Below are 21,080 nucleotides of genomic sequence, written 5' to 3' on the forward strand. Positions count from 1 at the left end.
TTTGCTCAAGTGTTGGCTACTCCAAATCTATCCTCTACTTTCGATTGCTGCCTTCAACCATTCTCTCACTCCTCCCCCCCAAGGGCTGACTCCGATCCTTGCGGCCAGTTGGGAGTGTTCACCAAACATGACATTCCCTTGGCCGTCCATGGCGCTGATGAGAGCTCAGCCTTACTCGGGGAGGGAAAACTAATGGAAACGAGCATAGTTGGAAAATTCTGCTAGGATAACTTTAAAAGATGAACTTTTGCATAGCAAACAAGAGAGAGCCTACCCGAGCTTTTGAAGAGAGAGAGAGAGAGAGAGAGAGAGAGAGAGAGAGAGAGAGAGAGAGAGAGAGAGAGAGAGAGAGAGAGAGGATTCTAATAATCTTCGCAAAACCTTTTTTTTTGGGATCAATAGTATATATTTATATATAAGTGCTGAAAAGGTTCAATACACTTTTAAGGCAAAAACATCAAAGCCTTTCTCACTACAAACCACTAATTTTCACACTTGACTTCATTAAGGAGTTTTCCAAAACCTAATTTTAAAAATTAACAAGCTAAACAAAAAATACATACCATAAGCCCCCTAAGTTTTTGTGGAGGCAAAGCCTTAGGAAACGAGTTTGGGTTTTTAAAAAACACAAAGAGAGGGAGACGTTTCTTTTGATGCCACACGTGCGAGTCGTTTATACCCCATGAACCTTACGTATGGTACCTCCAGCTCTAGGTAGCCTAGAAGTCCCGGAAAGGCGAAACAACAACGACATAGGCATCTTTTTTTCACACCATCGTCTGGATGCCAGTGTGCTTACTGTCGTGAAAGAGGAGGGAAGACCTACTTTGCATTTTAACAGAGGCGAAAGACCGAAGACACACACACAATACTCATACGCGCGCGCGCGGGCACACAGGAAACATCTTCTGCGGAGCACTAGGTCTCTTCTTTTCAGTTCAGCAACCTATCAAAGCTTCCATGGCGGGAGCCGCTGTACCGTTTCAGAAAGACGACGACGATCATCATCATCATCATCACCCCAGCTTCCTAACGAGAAGCCAGGTTTTTGCCCTAACGTTACGCCCTAGCTTTACACAGTGCTATTTGCCCTAGCTTTACAAAGTGCTATTTGCCCTAGCTTTACACAGTGCTTTTTGCCCTAAGTTTACACAGTGCTTTTTGCCCCACGTTAGGGTTTTTCTGTTGTCTAAACCCTCTCCGCCTTTTCCTATTATCTTCCAAACATGAATATTCAGTCTTTAGCTTGTCAATGGATTCGAATTTCACGAATTGTTCCACCTTGTTTTCCATATTAAGAGAAATTTCGATTTGTGGCGCGTTAAATTTCTTTTATGGTTGGCAGGATGTGTTGTTACGGCTTGTGACCCTTGAGCCTCGGGAGCTTTGCAGTGAGGCTATTATCGAGAAGTGCAGAGCAACAAGGGACTTGAGAAGTTGTGGAAGGACGGTCGAACATGCTTTGACTTCATGTAATCATGCCTCACTATGTGCTGAATGCAGCCAGAGATGTGATGTGTGCCCAATTTGCAGGGTACCAATCAGGAGGCATGGACCTTCAATGAGATTGCGTCTCTATGAAGAATGTCTAGAGGTTGGTCTCCTCGGTTCCAGGGAGGAAGACATTAGGGAAAGAGATGGACACTTGAATGCTGATGTGCAGCGCCTCTGGTTGTTTTTTGATGTTGCTCTAGAGAACAAATTGGTATCACTGATTTGCCATTGTATCCATCATGGGCTAATACTTGCCTTCCTATTGCTTGTGCTTTGTATTTCTGCTTATATTTTGAGCTGTTCACAAGTTTCCCTCAGTTCTCCTTGACGATCTCTGCAGATGTTTCAGATATTTGCATGGATGATAGGGCTGTTTCGAGCAATGCCATTGTTTCCATGCTCTTGGATGGAGCTGTCGTCAAAGAATGGTGCAAAACGACATTCCTGCAGATCATCCGAAGATTACGAGACATATGTATCCAAGTGTTAATCTCATTCTTGGCATTTCTTGAAGCAAGTAGTGGCATGAAAATTGAACTCGTTTGTATCACTTAATGATGAGCAGACGCTTTAGGAACCAAGCAGATGCAAAGCAAAGTGCGTGATTTGGAGAAATTCGCAACAAGGCTTGTTGGGTTATCCCATGTTTTGGAATCCCTTGAAGGTCCTACTTCTGATGCAACTTCTGCACCTCTCCTTGAGCTTCAGCAACTTGTAGAGGGTGTCCGGAGAGTATCTCAGGTGTTGTTATCCTCTTTTTCCTTTAAAGTTTTTATTAATTGAGCATAAATGGAGATGCTATTTAAGAAGAATATGACATGGATCAAGGGTGATTTCCCTAAAAAAAAAAAAGAGAACGGCTATATGGTACTCGTAATGTGCAATTTCCACATACAATCAACTGATTTACAACATGCATGCTTCAACGTTTGAACTATATCACCAGCCAAAGGTTTTGAGATGTCAAAGTAGTAATTTCTAGTTCACAGTTGAGTAGCTTATCATCGACTTTTCAAAGCTTAAAATACAGGATGAAAAAGGAGAACTTGTGTACAAGCCAGGCAGGAGACGCATGTTTTTTTTTTTTTTGGTCATCATAATGATTATTTTTAGATTGGTGCATGCGTGATGTCTTTGGTTCTGCAGTAGTGAAGATTGAAGACATATGCGATTCTGCAAACAAAGGCCTTTTTTTGTAGAACCTGAAGCTTTCATCTTTATACATGTAGCAGAAGATGCCTGCTGGACACTGGCTGTTCTTCCTTGATGACACTGACACTGCCTTAAGGGAGTAATGAAACCACTTTCGGCAAAGTTAATGACAAAATCGTTGCTCTGTTCAAGTCTAGAGACGGCTCTGGCCGCTCTCATGACCCCGGCTCGAAAAACAAAAACAGCACCTACTTGTGCAGATTAAGTATAGACCTGCAGAATAAGCAAGGATGGAGTAAGTGGCTGCAGTTTCTGTGGATTTGCCATGGTTTTGGGTGGATTTTCTAGGAGGGCTTGTTGGTTACCATCTAGAACTTACTGTGGGGCGAACTCTTTTTTTTAAAGCCTCTTCGAGTCTGCAGCTGGCTTCCCTAAAGTAGAGATCAATGCCCATTGGATGGGCTTTTTGTTCTTCCTGCTGCCCAAGTCCTGTCTACGCACGATACTCTACTTTGTGCTATCCCGCCACCGGCATTGTCTGGTTGTGGCTTCATTGCTCTTATTTCTTGCCAGGCTTGAATTTTTGTCAGAATGTCTCACTGATGAAAGAAATTCCTGAAAAAATTCGAGGACATGCAAAAGCTGAAAATATTCCAATGCTATGTCATGGGGTTAGTTGCATTACATAGTCAAGGGAGCAAACACGAGCTGGATCAAGTTGATGATTGTGCATGGTCACAGGGTGAGGAAAAGCCGGCTGAAGGCATGTAGTGGCAATTGCACAATTGTGCCTAACAGTAGAGCCCTTCATGTGACCTCCAAGTAGGATGTTATTAACGTAAAGCGATGTTGTAACTTGGTTGAACACAATGCTACTCAATACACTGAAATACACCAAGATTTAACGGACAACATGCTCAATACAAGAAGTAATCTGTTGAATTGACAAGAGACGCACAATGAGCCGGAACAACCGGCCCCTCCCTCAAATAAAGTTTATTGATCTTGGGAGAATCAAGTACATAGTGGCATGGGCATTTTGGACTAGATTTCCATACCAATGCATATGAATACAGTATTGCAAACAATGTGGTTGTCGGTGTAGACTTGTAACTCACACTACCCTCTCTAATGTCCATGTTCCCTACCATCTGCTCTCTATTATTCCACCAACACATGGTAGCAACAATCTGCAAGAGAACACGTAGGACAAGAGAACACTATACAGGGTATGTGATCTTGGAGTCCGGTTCCTCCCTTTTGCTACTTGCTTCCATATTTAAGTATAAAAGCTTACCAATTGCAAGTAGAGTTTATAACAGCGGAAGTCTTCATGATGGAAGTACTTGGAGTGTTGGAATCTTCAATTTGTTGCAATCCTTTGCGACAAAAGTCTTTAAGAGGATAAAAGGAACCCTGGGAAAGCTTCCTCTATGGTTCAACTTGAGAAAGGAAGGCTGAAATTAGGGTTTTTAGCAAAAAGACCAGAAATTATAGCAAAAGTAAGAGTTGTTTTGCTGAATTTGAGTCATTGGGAGTGTGTAGGAGAGTGTACAGCACGTGGAAGCACTCTTGGAAGCTTGGAAAACACCCTAGCTAGCTTGGATATGAAGTTGGGAAGGAGAAAAGTATAGAAAATACAACCAAAGAGGCCTCATGAAGGAGGCGCCTATCTCTAGAGAGAGAGGGAAGAGTAAAGTGGTGAGTTGTTCACTCTAGGTGTTAGGTAGGTGCTTTGTGGTGCAAGCTAGAACGGACACATGGCTGGTTACTTCCTATGTACAAAGGGGATAAGGTCTGGGCGGTGGGCATTGGGTTTTGTCCACCTTGGGACATCAGTGTGTGTGAACACAGCGCTGGTCATAATTTATAAGTGAGTTTTGGTCGCCTAAAACTTAATGTTGTGTGTACACACTCACTTATAAATTAGTGCTAATTCCTAAGGCTAGGTTTATGACCAATATTTACCACCTGTTACATGCCACATAACCATGTTAACAGAGAGTTTCACATGCACGGTTCACAGGCGGGTGTCTCTTTACCTGGAACTACACATTGGTCAAGCAAGCATGAAAACAACATGCAAGCACATAAAGATACTATGCAATGCAGCATTGGTATGGACAATCCCCGTTCATGACACTATACCAAAATAGACATGCTCCAGGCAAGTACACAAGGTATCAGACCCAATGGAACACCAATCCACCAGGTATTTCCAAGCATGTATACAAAGGCACAAGTCCCAACGGAAAGCCAATTCCACGGTATCACATGAGTGGCATCAATCCTTGGCATATACAACTGTCATGGACGCTAGTCCAATGTACATACATGATGAGAAAGCACGGGTGGACCGATTGGGTGGCCAAATGGTGACGTCTCTCCCGACTTCTAAACAGTATTCCGCAATTGAAAAGCATTTAAATATGTCTGAAGCAAATGCGGGCAATCTTTGAAGAACTCTTCATCTACTCATTTAACATCAATGGAAAGACAGTTCTTAAACTTCACAAGGTAACGCTTGACAAGTTTGCCTGTAGTAAGCTTGCGTTCCTTGTGATACACAATCTGCTCTGGTTGCAAGATCTCCTCAAGCTCATCCACTTCTGGTGGATCCTTAGTTACCTTTTCATTGGGCTTCGGTCCTACATACTTGCGAAGGAGACTCACATGAAAAGCATTGTGTATGTGCCAATGACTAGGCAATGCCAATTTGAAAGCCACTTCATTGATCTTCTTGATCACTCGAAAAGGCCCCTAGTACCCTTTTTGCCAGGGCTCTTTGCAAGTCTTGCTTTCTCAAATTTCAACAATACCCAGTCATTCTCTTTAACATCTAATTGCCTTCTATGCTTGTCAGCAGCCTTTTTATGCTTGTCTTGTGACCTTGCAATGGTTGCCCGCACTTGAGCAAAAGCAATATCCAAGTCTCTTATATACTAATCAGCTGCAAATATCTCATTCTTTGTGCGAAGGATGGTGGCAAAACCACCTTACTATAAATAATCTCAAACGGGGCCCTTCCCGTAGATGCATGCACTGTGTTGTTATATGCAAATTCCACAAACGGTAAGTACCTCTTCCAGGAAGACTTCTGATCGGCCACATAACATTTCAAGAGATCCAACACGGTTGAATTTGTAGCCTCACTTTGCCCATCCGTTTGAGGGTGATAAGTTGATGAGAAGTTCAATTTGGTGTCCATGTTATCAAACAAGGTCCGCCAAAAGAGACTTGTAGTCCTGGGATCTCTATCCCCTACAATGGACTTCGGTATTCCATGATACTTGAACACTTATGCAAGATATATTTTAACCATATGCTCAGCTTTGATGGTCTTTTTGACCGACAAGAAGTGAGCTTGCTTGCTAAACCTGTCCACAATTGTCCAAATAGCATCATTACCCTGTTGGGTCTGAGGTAAGTCCATAATGAAATCCATTGTAATACTTTCCCATGGCTGTGTGGGAATAGGCAATGGCTGAAGTAAACCTGGTACCCTTTGCCTGTCAAATTTCACGTGTTGACAGGTGATACATGCACGTACATGTGCCTCTATGTCCTTTGATATACTTGGCCAAAAGAAATACCGCTTAATCATGTGCATAGTAGGTAGTATACCTCTATGACCAGCATATGAAGGAGCATGGAACTCGTCCAAAACCTTTTGTCTCATGTCAGACACCACACATAAGCAATTATCTTTCATAAGATAACCTTCTTTGATTACATAAGAGGCATGTGCATGACCAGTCATCAAATCAGTCCAAATAGTGGCAAAATCAACATTCGCATGATACAAATTACCATGGCAGACAAGTCTCCATGAGAGGCAGCTGAGAGAGTTTCTACATACGGCTTTCATGACAATGCATTTGCAACTACATTCTTTCTTGGGGTATGCAAGATTTGAAAATGAAACATAGAGAGGAAATTGGCCATCCTCATATGCTTCTTTGACAATTTAGTTTGGGTAAGAAAGAACCTAAAACTTTGGTGATCTGTCTTTATACTGAAATCAGCCCCAAGAAGGTAATGTTTCCATATGGTAAGGGTATGAATTACAATCAAGAGGTCTTTCTTATAAATGCTAAGAGAGAGCTCTGCATCATGCAATCTATGGCTCTCATAAGCCACGGCATGTCCCTCTTTATTTAGGATAGCTCCAATGCAATTTCCAGATGCATCACATTTCACACTAAAAGGCTTTTGCAAATCCCGAATGATCAACACTGGACCATGAATAGTTGTATCTTTCAATTTGAGGACTTCCCTATTATTCAATCTATATTGAGTTGTGCGCTTCTCACTCTCTCTATCTTGACTATCACTATGTGTGTGCGTGCTTTGCTGGCCTCTAATCAATGGAGATCTAAGCGTGTGTCATTATCATCATCTTGCTCTCATTATGCTAATCTTTTAAATCATTAGTGTTAATGACTTCACATTAGTGTAGCTCACAATGTTTAGTGTGCTTGCCATGCATAAACATCATGTCTAAGCACCACTTCAGTCTTCTATCCACCCTAAGATCATAATCAATAAGTGGTATCGGAGCAACTTTGATCCTAAGCCTCATCAGTAAATACCTTAACCCATCATTAGTGATTTATCACTCTCTTCTCTTAGCAAAAACACCCCTCTCTGCGAATTAGCTTAGATCTCCCTCTTTGAGCCATCTACTTCAAACCAAGCATATAAGCATATAAGCATTTAGCTAAGTTCATCTACTTTCAGCATATCAAAAGGTTTTAATTAATTTGGAGGAAATTGCCGCCAAATTGCTGTTGTCAACAGGCACAACAAGGACATAAATCACATTTTCGCAGCCTATACTTTTGCACAGGAGAAAAACCCTCTTAGGGGTCATCTATTGGGCCTATGAGAAGTACACACATTGAATCTTGGAGCAAGTTATCCATTGGTTGGTGAGAATCAAGTATCCTTCTAATAACTTTCATTAACAATGGATTAAGAACCCTTGTCATTGAGGGTTCGAACTTGAAATTGGGGAGTTGCTTTCATTATTTTGCAAAACTTCTTTATTTTATTTTATTTTAATTTTTTTCGAGAAAAAGATCCTCCTGTTAGCAACCAAGAAAACAACCAAAATGGCTAAGTACAAATTTGTCCCCAAAGGGAAACGCTAGTCTAGATGAACAAAGGGGGAGGATGCACTTCTCCTCGGGCTGGTTGCTCTAGGAGGAGAAGGCTAGCTCATACGGTCTTTTTTTTTGGTGTTTTTTTTTTGGGGGGGGGGGGGGGGGGGAATAACCACACAAGTGGTCTGTAATGCCAAGTGGGCTCGCCACCTCTATCGGTAAGAAAGGGACCGTGCCGCCAGAGGAAGGCATCTTGACGCGTCCTCTTGTGGTTTGGGCCGCCCTGAAGCTGCTCCCACTGACCACGGACGGTATGGATGATATCGAGCCAGATGCTCCGAATAGATTCCGTTGGTGGGGTGAGGGTGCCTTCTATGGTTTCGTTGCATCGAGCTCTTTATATATGCCATGCGACTATACTACTACAAATCTCCCATCTTTGGCAAGAACCTCGAGTCCAACGACCAGTAGGCAAAGCTGGAACTGGCACAATGGAAATATGAAGGTGAGAGACGTGAAGGGCTAGTCCCCCACCTTCCTCCTCGTACGACATGATGATCGTGGCCTTAGTGGCCCAAGCAACAGTGCCCCGAGTGATAGTATGGATGGGAGTCCGATCCATAGTGAAAATGCGCAAGATTCTTTGCCAGACATACTGGGCCTTTGGGCAATCCCAATGACAGTGCCGCGGAGACTCTTGGGGATGGCCACACCTCTAATATAATGTTGGTTTGCCCCCAATGGCCAACCAAGTGCCAATTTTCACCGCACGGAATCTGGTTGTTCATGCACGGACACAATGCATTGAGGTGCGTTATCATTATGTGAGGGAAAGGCTTCATGCAGGAGTCTGTGTGCCTGCTGCCACAAGAAAAGAGCGATCCTTTGCAATTGAATGCTGTCCCACAACCGCTTCTAAAAATATGTGAAAATGTTGCGAGAGGCCTTGGGAATGCCAATGTGCTGTTGTTGGAGTGCGCTCCACCTTTGACATATGAATCTTGCGGCCCAGTCGTGCAATGTAAGCAAAGAAGGGAAATACTAGGCGACTCCTCTTTGTCCTTTGGATCTTGCCATGTCCACTCTCTGGAGTCCCATTGGAGACTCGTAATAGGCCGGTCCTCCCACATCCATAGTTGCCATAGTCTCTCTCTGGCCACCTTGGCCGGTGGAGGGCATCATCCCTTTAATATGGGTATTCAATTGCTTCCTTTAATCTACACTACATTTCCTCCTATCTAATTAGGAGCGAGCATTGTACTAATGGTGATTAAAGAATGCCATTAATCATTTAATCACAGGTGTAAAGGGTTTCAGATGCCTTCTTCTTCTAAGGCGCATACTCAAGAGAAGGCTAAGCACAAATCTAAGAGAATATCATTAAATCCAAGACTAAGCTCCATTATTACTTAGATGCCAAAGTCGTAGCATTCTTTGAGTTTCTTAGCACTGACATGCATTTGTATGGTGAGGGAAACTAAGCATACATTTATTTGGGATTAGACAGTGCCCTTGAGAGTCTCAAGTGGTAAGACCATCCTCATTGCATCATCATGGCAATATATTCAATAGAGAAGTTCATGGGGGAGGGCTTCACACATGGCAAAGGAAGGTGAAATACATGCTCATGAGAGAGTTCCTATGGGGAATTGTTAGTGGGAGAGATCCTTGTCTAGATTTGTGGTTGAAACAGATGCCAATGAGTATGCTATTGGAGGTGTGTTGTTTCAAGATGGCATGCCAATTACTTTTGAAAGTAAAAAGTTCACTATCCTAAGATAAAGTGGCCTACGCATGAGAAAGAGCTTTTCATTGTTGTTCATACTTTGAAAAAGTGAAGACATTATCTTTATGACTCTACTTTCGTGGTTCTATCTTAAGGTGTTAATAGTACCTAGGATTAAGAATTAGTGATCTATGTATTCAAATTGAATTAAAATGATCCAATTCATTCAATTTATTCATATGTAAGAAATAGGAAAATTTGAATACAGGTGTTGAATGTACCTCTTGGCCTTGCTTGGGGGTTGGAGCAGAGCCCAAGGATGAAGTAGATGTGATGCACAACTTACTAGAAGCATATGGATTACTCTATAGTTCTCCAAAATGTTGCAGTGCTCTCCAAGCTCTGGTAAAATGTATAAATGAAGTATTCCAAGTGTAAACAAATGATTATACTAGGTAAAGTGCAAATGCAGGTACTAAAAATAATGCAAAAGTGCTCTTTTCTCCTCCTATAAAAATTTGTATATTTCTAGAGAGTGAGGGGATCTTTTTACATATGAAAATGGCAATTGGGCACTTCACACACTCCTCTAGTTAACTCATGGTTTATAGTCCATTGTATCTCATGCAACTAGAGCTAGCTACGCATGTAACTATACAATTTTCATACAACTAACTCTTACACTTAATAAACTAGCCCTTACAATTGCCAAGACCAATATTTTACACCTAAGTATAGGTTTAATTTTTAATGTGCGTGGAAAATATTTTATTTATAGTTTTTCTTTTTACGTATTAAAATTTTTCACTGCGTTTTCTAAAGGTATTTTCACTCTTTAGCCCAATTAATTTGCAAGGGGTGCACATGTGCACATGAGAGGGTCCCAATAAAATTGTGCACTCATTGTCTTAATCTAATTTATCAAAAATTAACCATAATCATTTATCTAATTTTATTTTCTTAGGAGCTTCTGCTTTCCTCATTAATTGGACAATTGTCTCTCTTTACATTTACAGTCTCTCTCTAGAATATGTGCCATAAGAAAGCAATACCCCTTGTTGATTTATCACATGTAAAAGGTATCTTACATGCCTTAATAACCTTGGTTAAAGCATAGTTTTTGCATTAATTTAAGTGATTTCTCTAGCTTGGCACCCCAACAATGGACTGGCCTATTGCCCTCAAATCTAAATTTTTTCTTCATATATATAAGGGCTATATATATATATATATATATACATATATATACCCCTTATATATATATAATATATAATATATATATATATAAGGGGTATATATATATATATATATTATACCCCTTGAGAGTTTAGATCTAGTATCTAAACTTTATTTTGAAGCTTTGGTATATATTTTTTAAGCTTCACACTTGCAACCTTGGTCAAACTAGAGGACATCATTTGACACCCAAAATGGGCCTTTGTGTAATCTTTTTTTTGGGGATCTATTTCTTTGCTAATGGGCCTTAGGCTCTATCTCTATGGATTCTCTTTTAGAGTCCTCATAGGATGCATGGGATGAGTAAGAGACAATGTTTGGAGCTAACGGTAAAAATTCCAAAATTGCTTTGTAGATAGAATTCTTTGGTTTGGATGTGTCACATGATCAAGATTTCTCTACTTACTTAAACTACACGAATAGCTTTTGCATCAATTGGAGCACCCGTTGATGAGGAGGCTTCCATTGCTGTTCTAGTCAAGAGTGTACCTGATGAACCATATGGGACTTTGGTTTCCATTCTCAAAAATCTGTCGAAACCAACCTTTGAAGGTGTCGTTTTGAGACGCAAGAAAAAGACAACACATAGACCTTTGTATTAATGTATGCTTTTATGTGTGTGTGTGCGTGGGGTGTGTGTATGTGGGGGAGCATATATTGATACCAAGTTCTACACCCACTATTGGGCACTGACGACGTTAGTGGGGATGTCATAGTATCTAGTCCATTCTATGCATGATGGAGTTGATGGTTTATTGTCTTGTGGATGACTACCCTGAGGTTATAAATTGCACTTTCTTATAAGGTGAATTTGGGCATGTTCCTGGATTCATCTAGGTATATAATACATGTACCAGATCAAGACTGCTTCAACAAGGGTTCCTACAAGTGGCTGTCATCAAAAGCTAAGGGTAAAATGAAGTGCAACTACACGGAAGGACCAATCACTTGCAGAAGGATTGCTACTTCCAAAAGAAAGCACAAACTCATGCTAACTTTGTAGATGAAGAAGAGAAAGGTGAGAAGGCTTCTAGCTCAGCAGAAGAGGAGATGAAGAAGAGAAAGGTGAGAAGGCTTCTAGCTCAACAGAAGAGCATTGCCATGGACTTCATTACAGGATTGCCAAAAACTCCCAAAGGGAATGATGCCTATGGACAATTGTGGATAGGTTCAGTAAACTGGCTCACTTCATTCCAGTAAAGAAAGCAATTGGAGCCGAACAGATGGCCATTACTTATTTGGCTCAAATCTTCAAATATCATGGGCTTCCAAAGTCCATAGTGGGAGTTAGAGATCCGAGGACTACTAGTTTATTCTGGAGAGCCCTCTTTGAGAATGTGGGAACTAAGCTTGATTTTTCTTCTTCTTATTACCCCCAAACAGATGGACAAAGTGAAAATGTCAACTTACAGATTTTAGATCTTCTAAAGTGCTTTTGTGCTGAAAAGAAAGTAACTTGGGAGAAGTATTTGCCTCTTGTGGAGTTTGCATACAACAACACTGTTCATTCTTCTACAGGAAAAGCGCCCTTTGAAGTAGTTTATGGAAGGCCGCACTTGCTGCCCATAATGCAAACCAAAGAGAAGATATTTGCAGCTGATGAATTTGTACAAGACTTGGACCAGATGCTCACTCAAGTGCATCAAGTCATAGAGAGATCTCAAGCCAACCAGAAGAAAGCTGTTGACAAGCATAGAAGGAAGACTGACTATAAGGAGGGCCAGTGGGTTAAGGTTTGGAGGTACTGCAAATAGAAACGTAGAGAGCAGAGAGAGAGAACATGACTCTTGTTGTATTCAGTTATAATAAAGTGAAGTACAATAGCCACATAATGAAGTGACCTAAAAGATGTGTTCACATGTCCGGCCATAAAGTGTGCCAGGTGGACCAAAACACTTATAAACTGTTATAAGTGAAACTAAGCTAAACTGGGGGAAAAAACCTCCACTAACTGAAGTAAAAAGTACCCCAGTAATCTACTGATGATCACTAGCACTCCTCTGGGTGCATACACAGCATAAAACCCAACAAACCCCCCTGGAGTGATATGTGATCACTGTACATCATCCACCAAAAGGAAACAAATTCAAAGCAGTGCGGAATGCTTCGAATTTCGGACGTGGTAATGCCTTGGTGAAGATGTCTGCCACATTCTGATTTGTAGGACAGTAGATCAGACTGATATCACCTGCCTGGAGTCTCTCTCGAACAAAATGATAGTGAATCTCAATGTGTTTCGTGCGAGCATGAAAGACAGGATTCCTGGCCACAACAATGGCACTCTGACTATCAGTATAGATAGGTGTAGGCTCCTCCATTGAAATATCCATATCAGTCATGAGACGACGCAGCCAAACACACTCAACAGTAGTAGTGTAGGCTGCTCTGTACTCTGCCTCACAAGACGAAGTGGCCACTGTGGTTTGTTTCTTGCTCAGCCAAGAAATGCATGAAGAGCCAAGAAAGAAACAATTTCCACTAGTGGAATTTCTGGTATCAAAATCACCAGCCCAATCTGAATCACTGTAAGCGTATAACTGCATGTCACCCCCCTTAGGATAAAGCAATCCAAGAGACAAGGTACCCTGCAAATACCGGAATACACGCTTCACAGCTTGCCAATGTGACAATCGCGGGCTGTGCATGAATCTGCTCAACTGAGATACGGCATACTGAATATCTGGCCGTGTAGTACACAAATAAATAAGACACCCAACAGCCTAAGCATATGTAGTGGCATCAAAAGGAATACTGTCATCTTGTAGTGACAGTTTCATCCCAGGCTCCATAGGAGTGCTAATAGGCTTGCAATCCTGAAATTTAAACTTCTCCAGAAGTTTAGCAACATACCGAGATTGCAACAACCCAATGCCTCTGTTATCTTGCACAAACTCTTTAAAAGCTGCAATTTTGTCATCATTTGATCCCATGAGCAAAAGATCATCTACATAAAGACTGATGACCAGCAGATCTTTCTCTTCTTTCTTTACATACAAAGTGGCTTCTGATGGACTATTCACAAATCCTTGAGTGAGTAGAAAAGCATCTATCTTTGCATACCAAGCTCGTGGAGCTTGTTTCAAACCATACAAGGCCTTTTTCAGCTTGCATACTTTCCCTTCATGACCATGTTCTGCAAAACCTATGGGCTGATGTACATAAACTTCCTCCTCGAGGTCCCCATGTAGGAAAGCAGTCTTGATGTCCAACTGGTGAACAACCCAACCACGATGTGCAGCCAATGCAATGACACACCTAAGTGTCGACATACGGGATGTAGGAGCAAATGTCTCCTCATAATCAATGCCCTTCTTCTGTGCATAGCCCTTTGCAACTAGACGGGCTTTGTACCTGTCAATGGATCCATCTGCATGTCTTTTCAACTTTTAGACCCACTTAGTACCAATGGCTTTCTTGCCTTTGGGCAGATCAACCAAATCCCATGTTTGATTCCTTTTAATAGAATCAAGCTCATCCTGCATGGCTTTATTCCAATGCACATTGTCTCGTGCATCCACAAATGAATCAGGCTCATCATCATCCTGTAAACTGGCTGCCATAACCATATTCAAATCCATGATGTGTGCATGTTCATTGGTCCGTGTCTCCCTACGAGTACGACCAGCAAGAGGACCCTCTAGATGGCTGTCCTATAATGTCCTCAAATACCATCTAGGTATATGTCTGACCTGTGGTGCATGCTGCCCCATATTTGGTTCAGCTTCTGGCTCAATTTGCTGCTGAATTTCTGCACCACCTTCATGATTTGCTGGCTGTCCTGTACCCTCATGAGTTGGATCACCAACTGTGGAATGAAACTCCATAGGTAGTAGACCTTCAAACACATCATTTTCAGCCTGATTTGCATCATAACCAGCCATGGATATTTTTGATTTTTCATCAAAATCCACATCCCGACTAGTGAATATCCTCCTGGATAGTGGGTCATATAACCGGTAGCCCTTGCTCTCACGGCTATACCCAACAAAAATGCATTTTGTGGCTTTATCATCCAACTTCCTCCTCAACTCTTTGGGTATGTGTGCATATGCAAGACACCCAAAAGTACGAAAATGTGATACCGAAGGCTTGCGGCCATGCCAAGCCTCAAAAGGAGTAATGGAAACCAATGCCTTTGTTGGACATCGATTCAAAATATGACAAGCACACATGACAGCTTCCACCCAAAAGATATGTGGTAGCTTCTTTGCCTTGAGCATACATCTGGCCATCTCCATGAGTGACCGATTCTTCCTTTCTGCAACTCCATTCTGTTGTGGAGTATAAGGAGTAGTATACTGATGTTTGATACCTCTACTCTCAAGAAAGGAATTCAACATGTGTGACATATATTCCCCCCCTCGGTTAGAACGGACAGTCTTAACCTTGCATCCTGACTCTGTTTCAGCAAGTGCTACAAAGGCCAAAAATGCATCATATACCTGTGATTTCTGTGTCAACGGATAGACCCTGCATATACGAGAGAAGTCATCAATAAGTGTAGCAAAATAGAAGCAACCTCCTAATGACTTCGTCTGCATGGGACTACAAAGATCACTGTGTATAAGCTGGAACTTTGCAGTTGCTCGTAGAGCCTGATCACGTGGGAAGGAAAACCGATGCATTTTTTCCAAAATACATCCTTCATATATGTGATCTGGAGGCTTCTCCATAAGAGGTAGGTCTTAAGCATAAGACTACCAAAATTCACATGCCCCATGCGAGCATGCCATAACTCCGCATCAACCATAGCTGGAGTAAGAGTGAATGCATTATAAGCAGACTGATCCACTGGCTGAAATGCATCCAACTGATAAAGTCCATGACATAATGTACCAGTAAGCATCAAGGTCAAAGCATTAGCTTTGTCTCTGACCATGCACTTGTCATCATCAAAGTGGACTTGCATACCACAGTGTGCTAAAGAAGAAATGGACAACAAATTCTTCTTTATCCCTGGTACATATAAGGCATCTGTAAGGCGAAGAATAGAGCCATCAATGGCTGTGAGCTGAATCTCCCCAATGCCACGAACTGGATATGAAGCATTATTGGCACACTGAACAGTTTTGCCAACAGGGGCAGGGCCTACATGACAAAACAAATCCCTACGAGATGTGATATGCTTTGAAGCACCACTATCAAAATACCAAGTACATGCATGCTCTGTCATACTGAGTGCCTGTGAAGACCAAGAGGCATCATAGCTGCATGTATAGAAACAGTAATCCCTGTCCTCAACAAAAGAAGCAGTCTTTGGAGGAGCTTTAGAGGCATCATTTACAGACATCCCAGATTCCTTTGCCTTCTCTTTGGCAATCCTCTTTCTACACTCTGTGATGTAGTGACCTGGCTTCTCACAGTAATGGCATTTGCCCTTCTTCTTGGGCTGTCCATCACCTTTCTTGGTATCCTGAGATGAACCACCGTCACCTGAATTCTGATTTGAACTCTTTGGCTGAGATTTCCCTTTCCCTTTTTGACCTGTAGTAAATGCTTGTTCAGCACTTGTGTTCATATTCATATTCTTCCTGATTTGCTCTTCTTGTAGCAAGAGAGCAACAAGTTCCTGATACTTAAGGGGTTCAACAGCATTCCTCATGCTGAGGTTCAAAGAGGTATGAAAAGCCAAGTAAGATCTTGGCAAAGAGTTCAAGATGGTGGACACAAGCTGTGTCTCAGGAATAATCTCATCCACATTGATGAGTTGCTCTCTCAAATCCTGCAGCTTGTTTAAGTGGCTAGACATATCATCTCCTTCATGCATTTTCTGATTTTCCAGCTCTCTTTTGAAAAACGAGATCCGAGCTTCATTACGAGCAGCATACATCTGCTCCAAAGTCACCCATGCATTTCGTGAAGAGCCAGCTGAACGAATATGAGGTATAATAGACCTCTGTACTGACAATGCAATGAGTGACAAAAGGCTTGTGCATCTCTGGCATCCCATGTCTTCTGAGCATTTGTTCTTTGAATAGGCAATGGCTGACCTGGTGCCTGTACCTGTTGTCCTCGTCCACGAGCACCCCCTTAGGAAGGAGTCTCTGGAGCCAATGGACTTGGACGTGGTTCATCACCACTAACAAAATCCCAAAGACCTTTTGCCACGAGCACATTTCTCAGCATAAAACTCCACAAGGAGTAGTTCATGCCATCCAGCTTGTCTTCCTTAGACAAATATGTGAATACATCACTCTGTTGTTGATTTGCCATTATGCCAATGCACAATGTTGTACTTGTGTAACAAAAAACCAAGCAACAACCCTGAAAGCAACTGTACTCCACTGAATACAGCTAACCCAAATATGCTTGCACTCTCAATCCTCTGAATGTGCAACACAATGCATCACTGACTGAGTACTCAGTAGAGTAGCAAAAATGGCTTACACAGTGCCAAAATGCCCAAAAATGCCCAAGGTTACTGCACCCAAAACCTTGCAAGAAACTTGTAGAGATTTCTTTGCAAGAAAATCTGCCTGTATCTGCCAGAAAATTTTCACTGAGAAAAATGCCCAAATTTCAAAACTTGTAAAGCTTACCACAACTGTGATTTTTGTAGGTACAAGTCGACTGTACTGTGCAGGTACGGATGACTGGACTACTGTACTGTGCAGGTACAGATGGCTGTACGGAGCAGACTGCAGGTACGATGGCTGTACGGCGGATGTACACAGCTGCAGTCTTGGTACTGTACGGAGCACTGTACTGAGCAGGTAGCTGCAGGTACACGTAGTAGGTAGCTGCAGGTACTCGTAGCAGGTACAGTACGGAAATAGTCGACTAGTGCTGTACGGGTCTGGGCGAGCAGGTACACGGCAAGTTTAGGTCACCTGCAGGTACTGTACGGGGCTGGGCGACTGTACGGAGCAAAACAGGCGCCTGTACGGAACAGAGCGATTGTTCCTGCAGCTGACGTGTACGGAGCTGGGCGAACTTGGCTGTACGAACAGAAATGATTGCAGGCGAACTGTACGGACCTGGGCGAACTCTGCTCTGATACCAAATGAAGGCTTTCAGTAGTTAGGGGTAAGGTTTGGAGGTACCGCAAACAGAAACGTAGAGAGCAGAGAGAGAGAGAACACGACTCTTGTTGTATTCAGTTATAATAAAGTGAAGTACAATAGCCACATAATGAAGTGACCTAAAAGATGTGTTCACATGTCCGGCCATAAAGTGTGCCAGGTGGACCAAAACACTTATAACTCTTTCTATTTGTTGACAAAGGAAAGTTTCCCATGCAAACTAAAACATGTGTAAAAGTTTCCCATGCAACTTAACATGTGTAATCTTTTTCTATTTTGAACTAAGAAAGCTTCCTAGAAAGGAATTCACCTATAAAAGGAGGTGATTCCTTTCATTTTGGAGGAGGAGAGTTCATGTAAACTTGTGCATTTTTGAGAGTAGGAAGGCAAGAAGACTAGCTTCTTCTCTACCAAGTGTAGAGAACCATTTTTCAAGAGAGAAGGCTATCATGTGAAGACGGAGGTGCTACTCAAGAAGAGGCTTTGAAGAGTCGAAGAAGAGCTTGCTGATTTTCTTCATCAAAGGACTTCACTCTTGTGAGCATCCTTGCCACAAGAGAACCGGTTGTGACCCATTGGTAGGCCATTTTGGTGGCACACAGATGGGTGAGTTTCTCCAACACTTGTGTGTGTGTGGTAGGCCACCACATACAAACTAGGAGATTCCAAAGGCTTTGTTTTCTACCTTGTTTGATGGCGGTACCATGCTGATTCAAATCAGCCCATACACTTGTAAAATTCTGGAGGAATAATTCATATTCCTGTGAAGGGGCCCGGTCGTTTCGGGTCTATGCTGTGTCGTCTCTCTCTCTCTCTCTCATTTATTCTTCCATCTATTTGGCTCAAGTTTGTTGGTTGAAAATTCACAAGTTTTACTTCAATTTTCAGCCATGAATTTTCAGCCATGGTTAAAAGTGGATTAATGTGATTTAGCAATGATAAGCTTGTTACGCAACCTCAATGAGTTTCAGTTGTGGCATTGTCATCAGCTTACCCTCATTATGTTAATCTTTTGAATCATTAGTGTTAATCACTTCACATTAGTGTAGCTCACAATATTTAGTGTGCTTGTCATGCATAAGCATCATGTCTAAGCACCATTTTTATCCATCCTAAGCTATCCAAACATCATAATCAATATGGGAGGTGCTGAAAAAGAGTTTAAAATGACGTTGCAGTGTGAGGGAAAGATTATTGGTGCCACATTGATGGAATTGGTTGACAAGTGACTAGTTCTTAACCAGCTAGGAAAAGGGAGGGGGGGGGGGGAGTGTGTTCTCACCAGTTTAGTTAGCAGGTGGTCAGCCTCTCCCACTTTACCAACCAAGGAGCACACATTAAAGAACTGGCCATATGTTATTCTAAGGACTTTGCATCATCCTCAGTTTGAATTCTGAGCATAGTCTTGTGCATAAATTTTACTTTGTTTTTGTGAGTGTTGTATTGTAGACACTGCAATTACTGTTTGCTTTCTGCTTTAATCTGGCCTTCTTCTTGCAGAAACTGAGCAGGATTGTCTAGGTACAAAGAAGTAAACTTGGAAATGGATACAAGATCTATTGTAATGATTATTTTGATTTTCTAGTGACACCTATGGTAGTATAAGTCTGTTGAGTAACAGTACAAAGATGGCATGGGAAGATAGACTATTTTTGTGGACTTGCTGTACCCAAATTAGAAAAAAAGAAAAAAATTGGGCTAACCCAATGCTGTTCCCAGATTTTGTTTGGCTTGGAACATTATTTTCTTTCCTTTGATGTTGTAAAGGTTATATTTGAAAAAGTGTTTTTCATTTTGTTTGGGTTGATAATAAGATTAGTAATATCTCAGATTTGTGCATTGATTGCTTACACCATCAATGGTTTTCTGGTGGATAGTGGCTTAGCACTCCTTTGCACAGAGCTGTCTTTTTCATAACAGAGTGTCTTACAGTGTCTCTTTTGCTTTTGCCTGTTTTTGTAGCACCTAGACGTGATGTGTTGGTGTGCTAGACATCGTTTTCTTGAAAGCATACCTTCATGTCATTCCACGATCAACGACTGGAGGATTGCTGTAAGAGGACGCAAGTCAGCAGCCAACAACAGAGCATGGCCTGACCATACAAGGAATTCATGGGAAAGCACTTCTGGAAATTCGGCAACATTGTTTATCGAGGATGCAATGTCAAATGTTGCATTTGGAAAAGATAACGACGAGGATTTTCTTAGGGAAAACCTAGATCTAGGGTGCTTGAGGCAGACATCACCTATAGCATCATTTAGAAGGAGAGAGGCAGCTGGAGCACAGTCTGCCGTACATGTTCCAGCAGCAATGTATCCTCCAGAAAGTGTGCGTGCAGGTGTGGACATGATCTTTCTGGAAGCTAGTGCAGACCTTTTTCTTGCCAAAAAGGCAATTGTATCCTTGTACTTGCTGGCGTTTTGCTGTCTTACAATTATATTGGCATCTTTCAAATGTTTGGATTTCTTTGTTGATAGAAATGCTTGCGAATGGTTAAAACAATGCTTATTATGTACATTAGGGCTGAAATGTCCAACAAGACATGTTCTCTGAAGCTGTGGCAACATATCAATATCTAAAAACATTTGTCAGCTTTACCAAAAGGAAGTTCACCTTTTCCCAAGAAATTTTTTGTTTGGATTTTCTGTAAGCAAATGCATTTCAACACAATATAGTATGTGGAGTGTTCACGTGCTTTTTTCGGATTCAGAAGGTTAACAACAGAGAAGTTATGCCTGATACTTTTTGCATGAAGGGGTTTCTGGTTTCGTAAATCTGGAAGTAGTTTTTGCAGTAGGCATGTTAATTTTTTGGTATCCTTAATTTGGAAGTAGTTTTTGTATTATCTTTTCGACAGACAATGGCCTGACTGTGATGGTGAATGGAAGCTGTTACTGGATGACTATGTGCTTACGTTTGATATATCGAGACATGCCATGCTAGAATCACTGCTTTTCTTTCTGCTGGATGATAGCAGTGACAGGGCATTGGAGGTAACATCTAATGGCACTGTTCAGCTATTCTTGGCTTAAGTGTTTGTTTTGTCCTTTTTCTAGTGCTTTATCCACATGACACAGGTCTTTAGAGGGGTCGTTTGTGCTGAGTTGTATTGCTGGCCTTTCTTATGGGTGGATCTGTCATTTTACCCTAGAGTAGTGGTGGAAAGCAGGGCAAAGGTCTTATCCGTGTTTGTATAAAATATAACTAGAGTTGTGTCTACATGTGAGCACCTGTTTCTGAGCAATGGCTAAAAGTATGGAGAATATAGCGTACTCAAAGGATTGTGAAGAGAGCTTTTGTAAATCTTTCTTTTGATACATTATATGTTCAGCAAGTGTTGGGCAC

At 41.7% G+C, this 21,080-nt stretch overlaps 1 protein-coding gene across 2 annotated transcripts in view; it reads left to right on the plus strand.

Moving 5' to 3' along the window:
• Positions 1 to 629: 629 nt before the first annotated feature.
• Positions 630 to 21,080, plus strand: part of LOC147612352 (E3 ubiquitin-protein ligase HOS1-like) — an 81,729-nt gene continuing 61,278 nt past the window's right edge. Inside the window, exons 1-7 of one of the 2 annotated variants that reach the window (XM_086782971.1) lie at positions 722 to 1,044; positions 1,346 to 1,450; positions 1,534 to 1,724; positions 1,835 to 1,969; positions 2,060 to 2,235; positions 19,698 to 20,132; positions 20,570 to 20,728. In XM_086782971.1, the coding sequence (XP_086639097.1) occupies positions 1,562 to 1,724; positions 1,835 to 1,969; positions 2,060 to 2,235; positions 19,698 to 20,132; positions 20,570 to 20,728 (1,068 nt within the window). In that variant the 5' untranslated portion in view covers positions 722 to 1,044; positions 1,346 to 1,450; positions 1,534 to 1,561. Of the gene's footprint in view, positions 1,045 to 1,345; positions 1,725 to 1,834; positions 1,970 to 2,059; positions 2,236 to 19,697; positions 20,133 to 20,569; positions 20,729 to 21,080 lie in introns of both variants that reach the window. The other variant, XM_086782970.1, reaches the window with a different exon arrangement.

This window comes from Cibotium barometz, chromosome 45 (assembly GCF_041138505.1).
Source record: "Cibotium barometz isolate CiBa-2024 chromosome 45, ASM4113850v1, whole genome shotgun sequence".
Taxonomy (NCBI): Eukaryota; Viridiplantae; Streptophyta; class Polypodiopsida; order Cyatheales; family Cibotiaceae; genus Cibotium; species Cibotium barometz.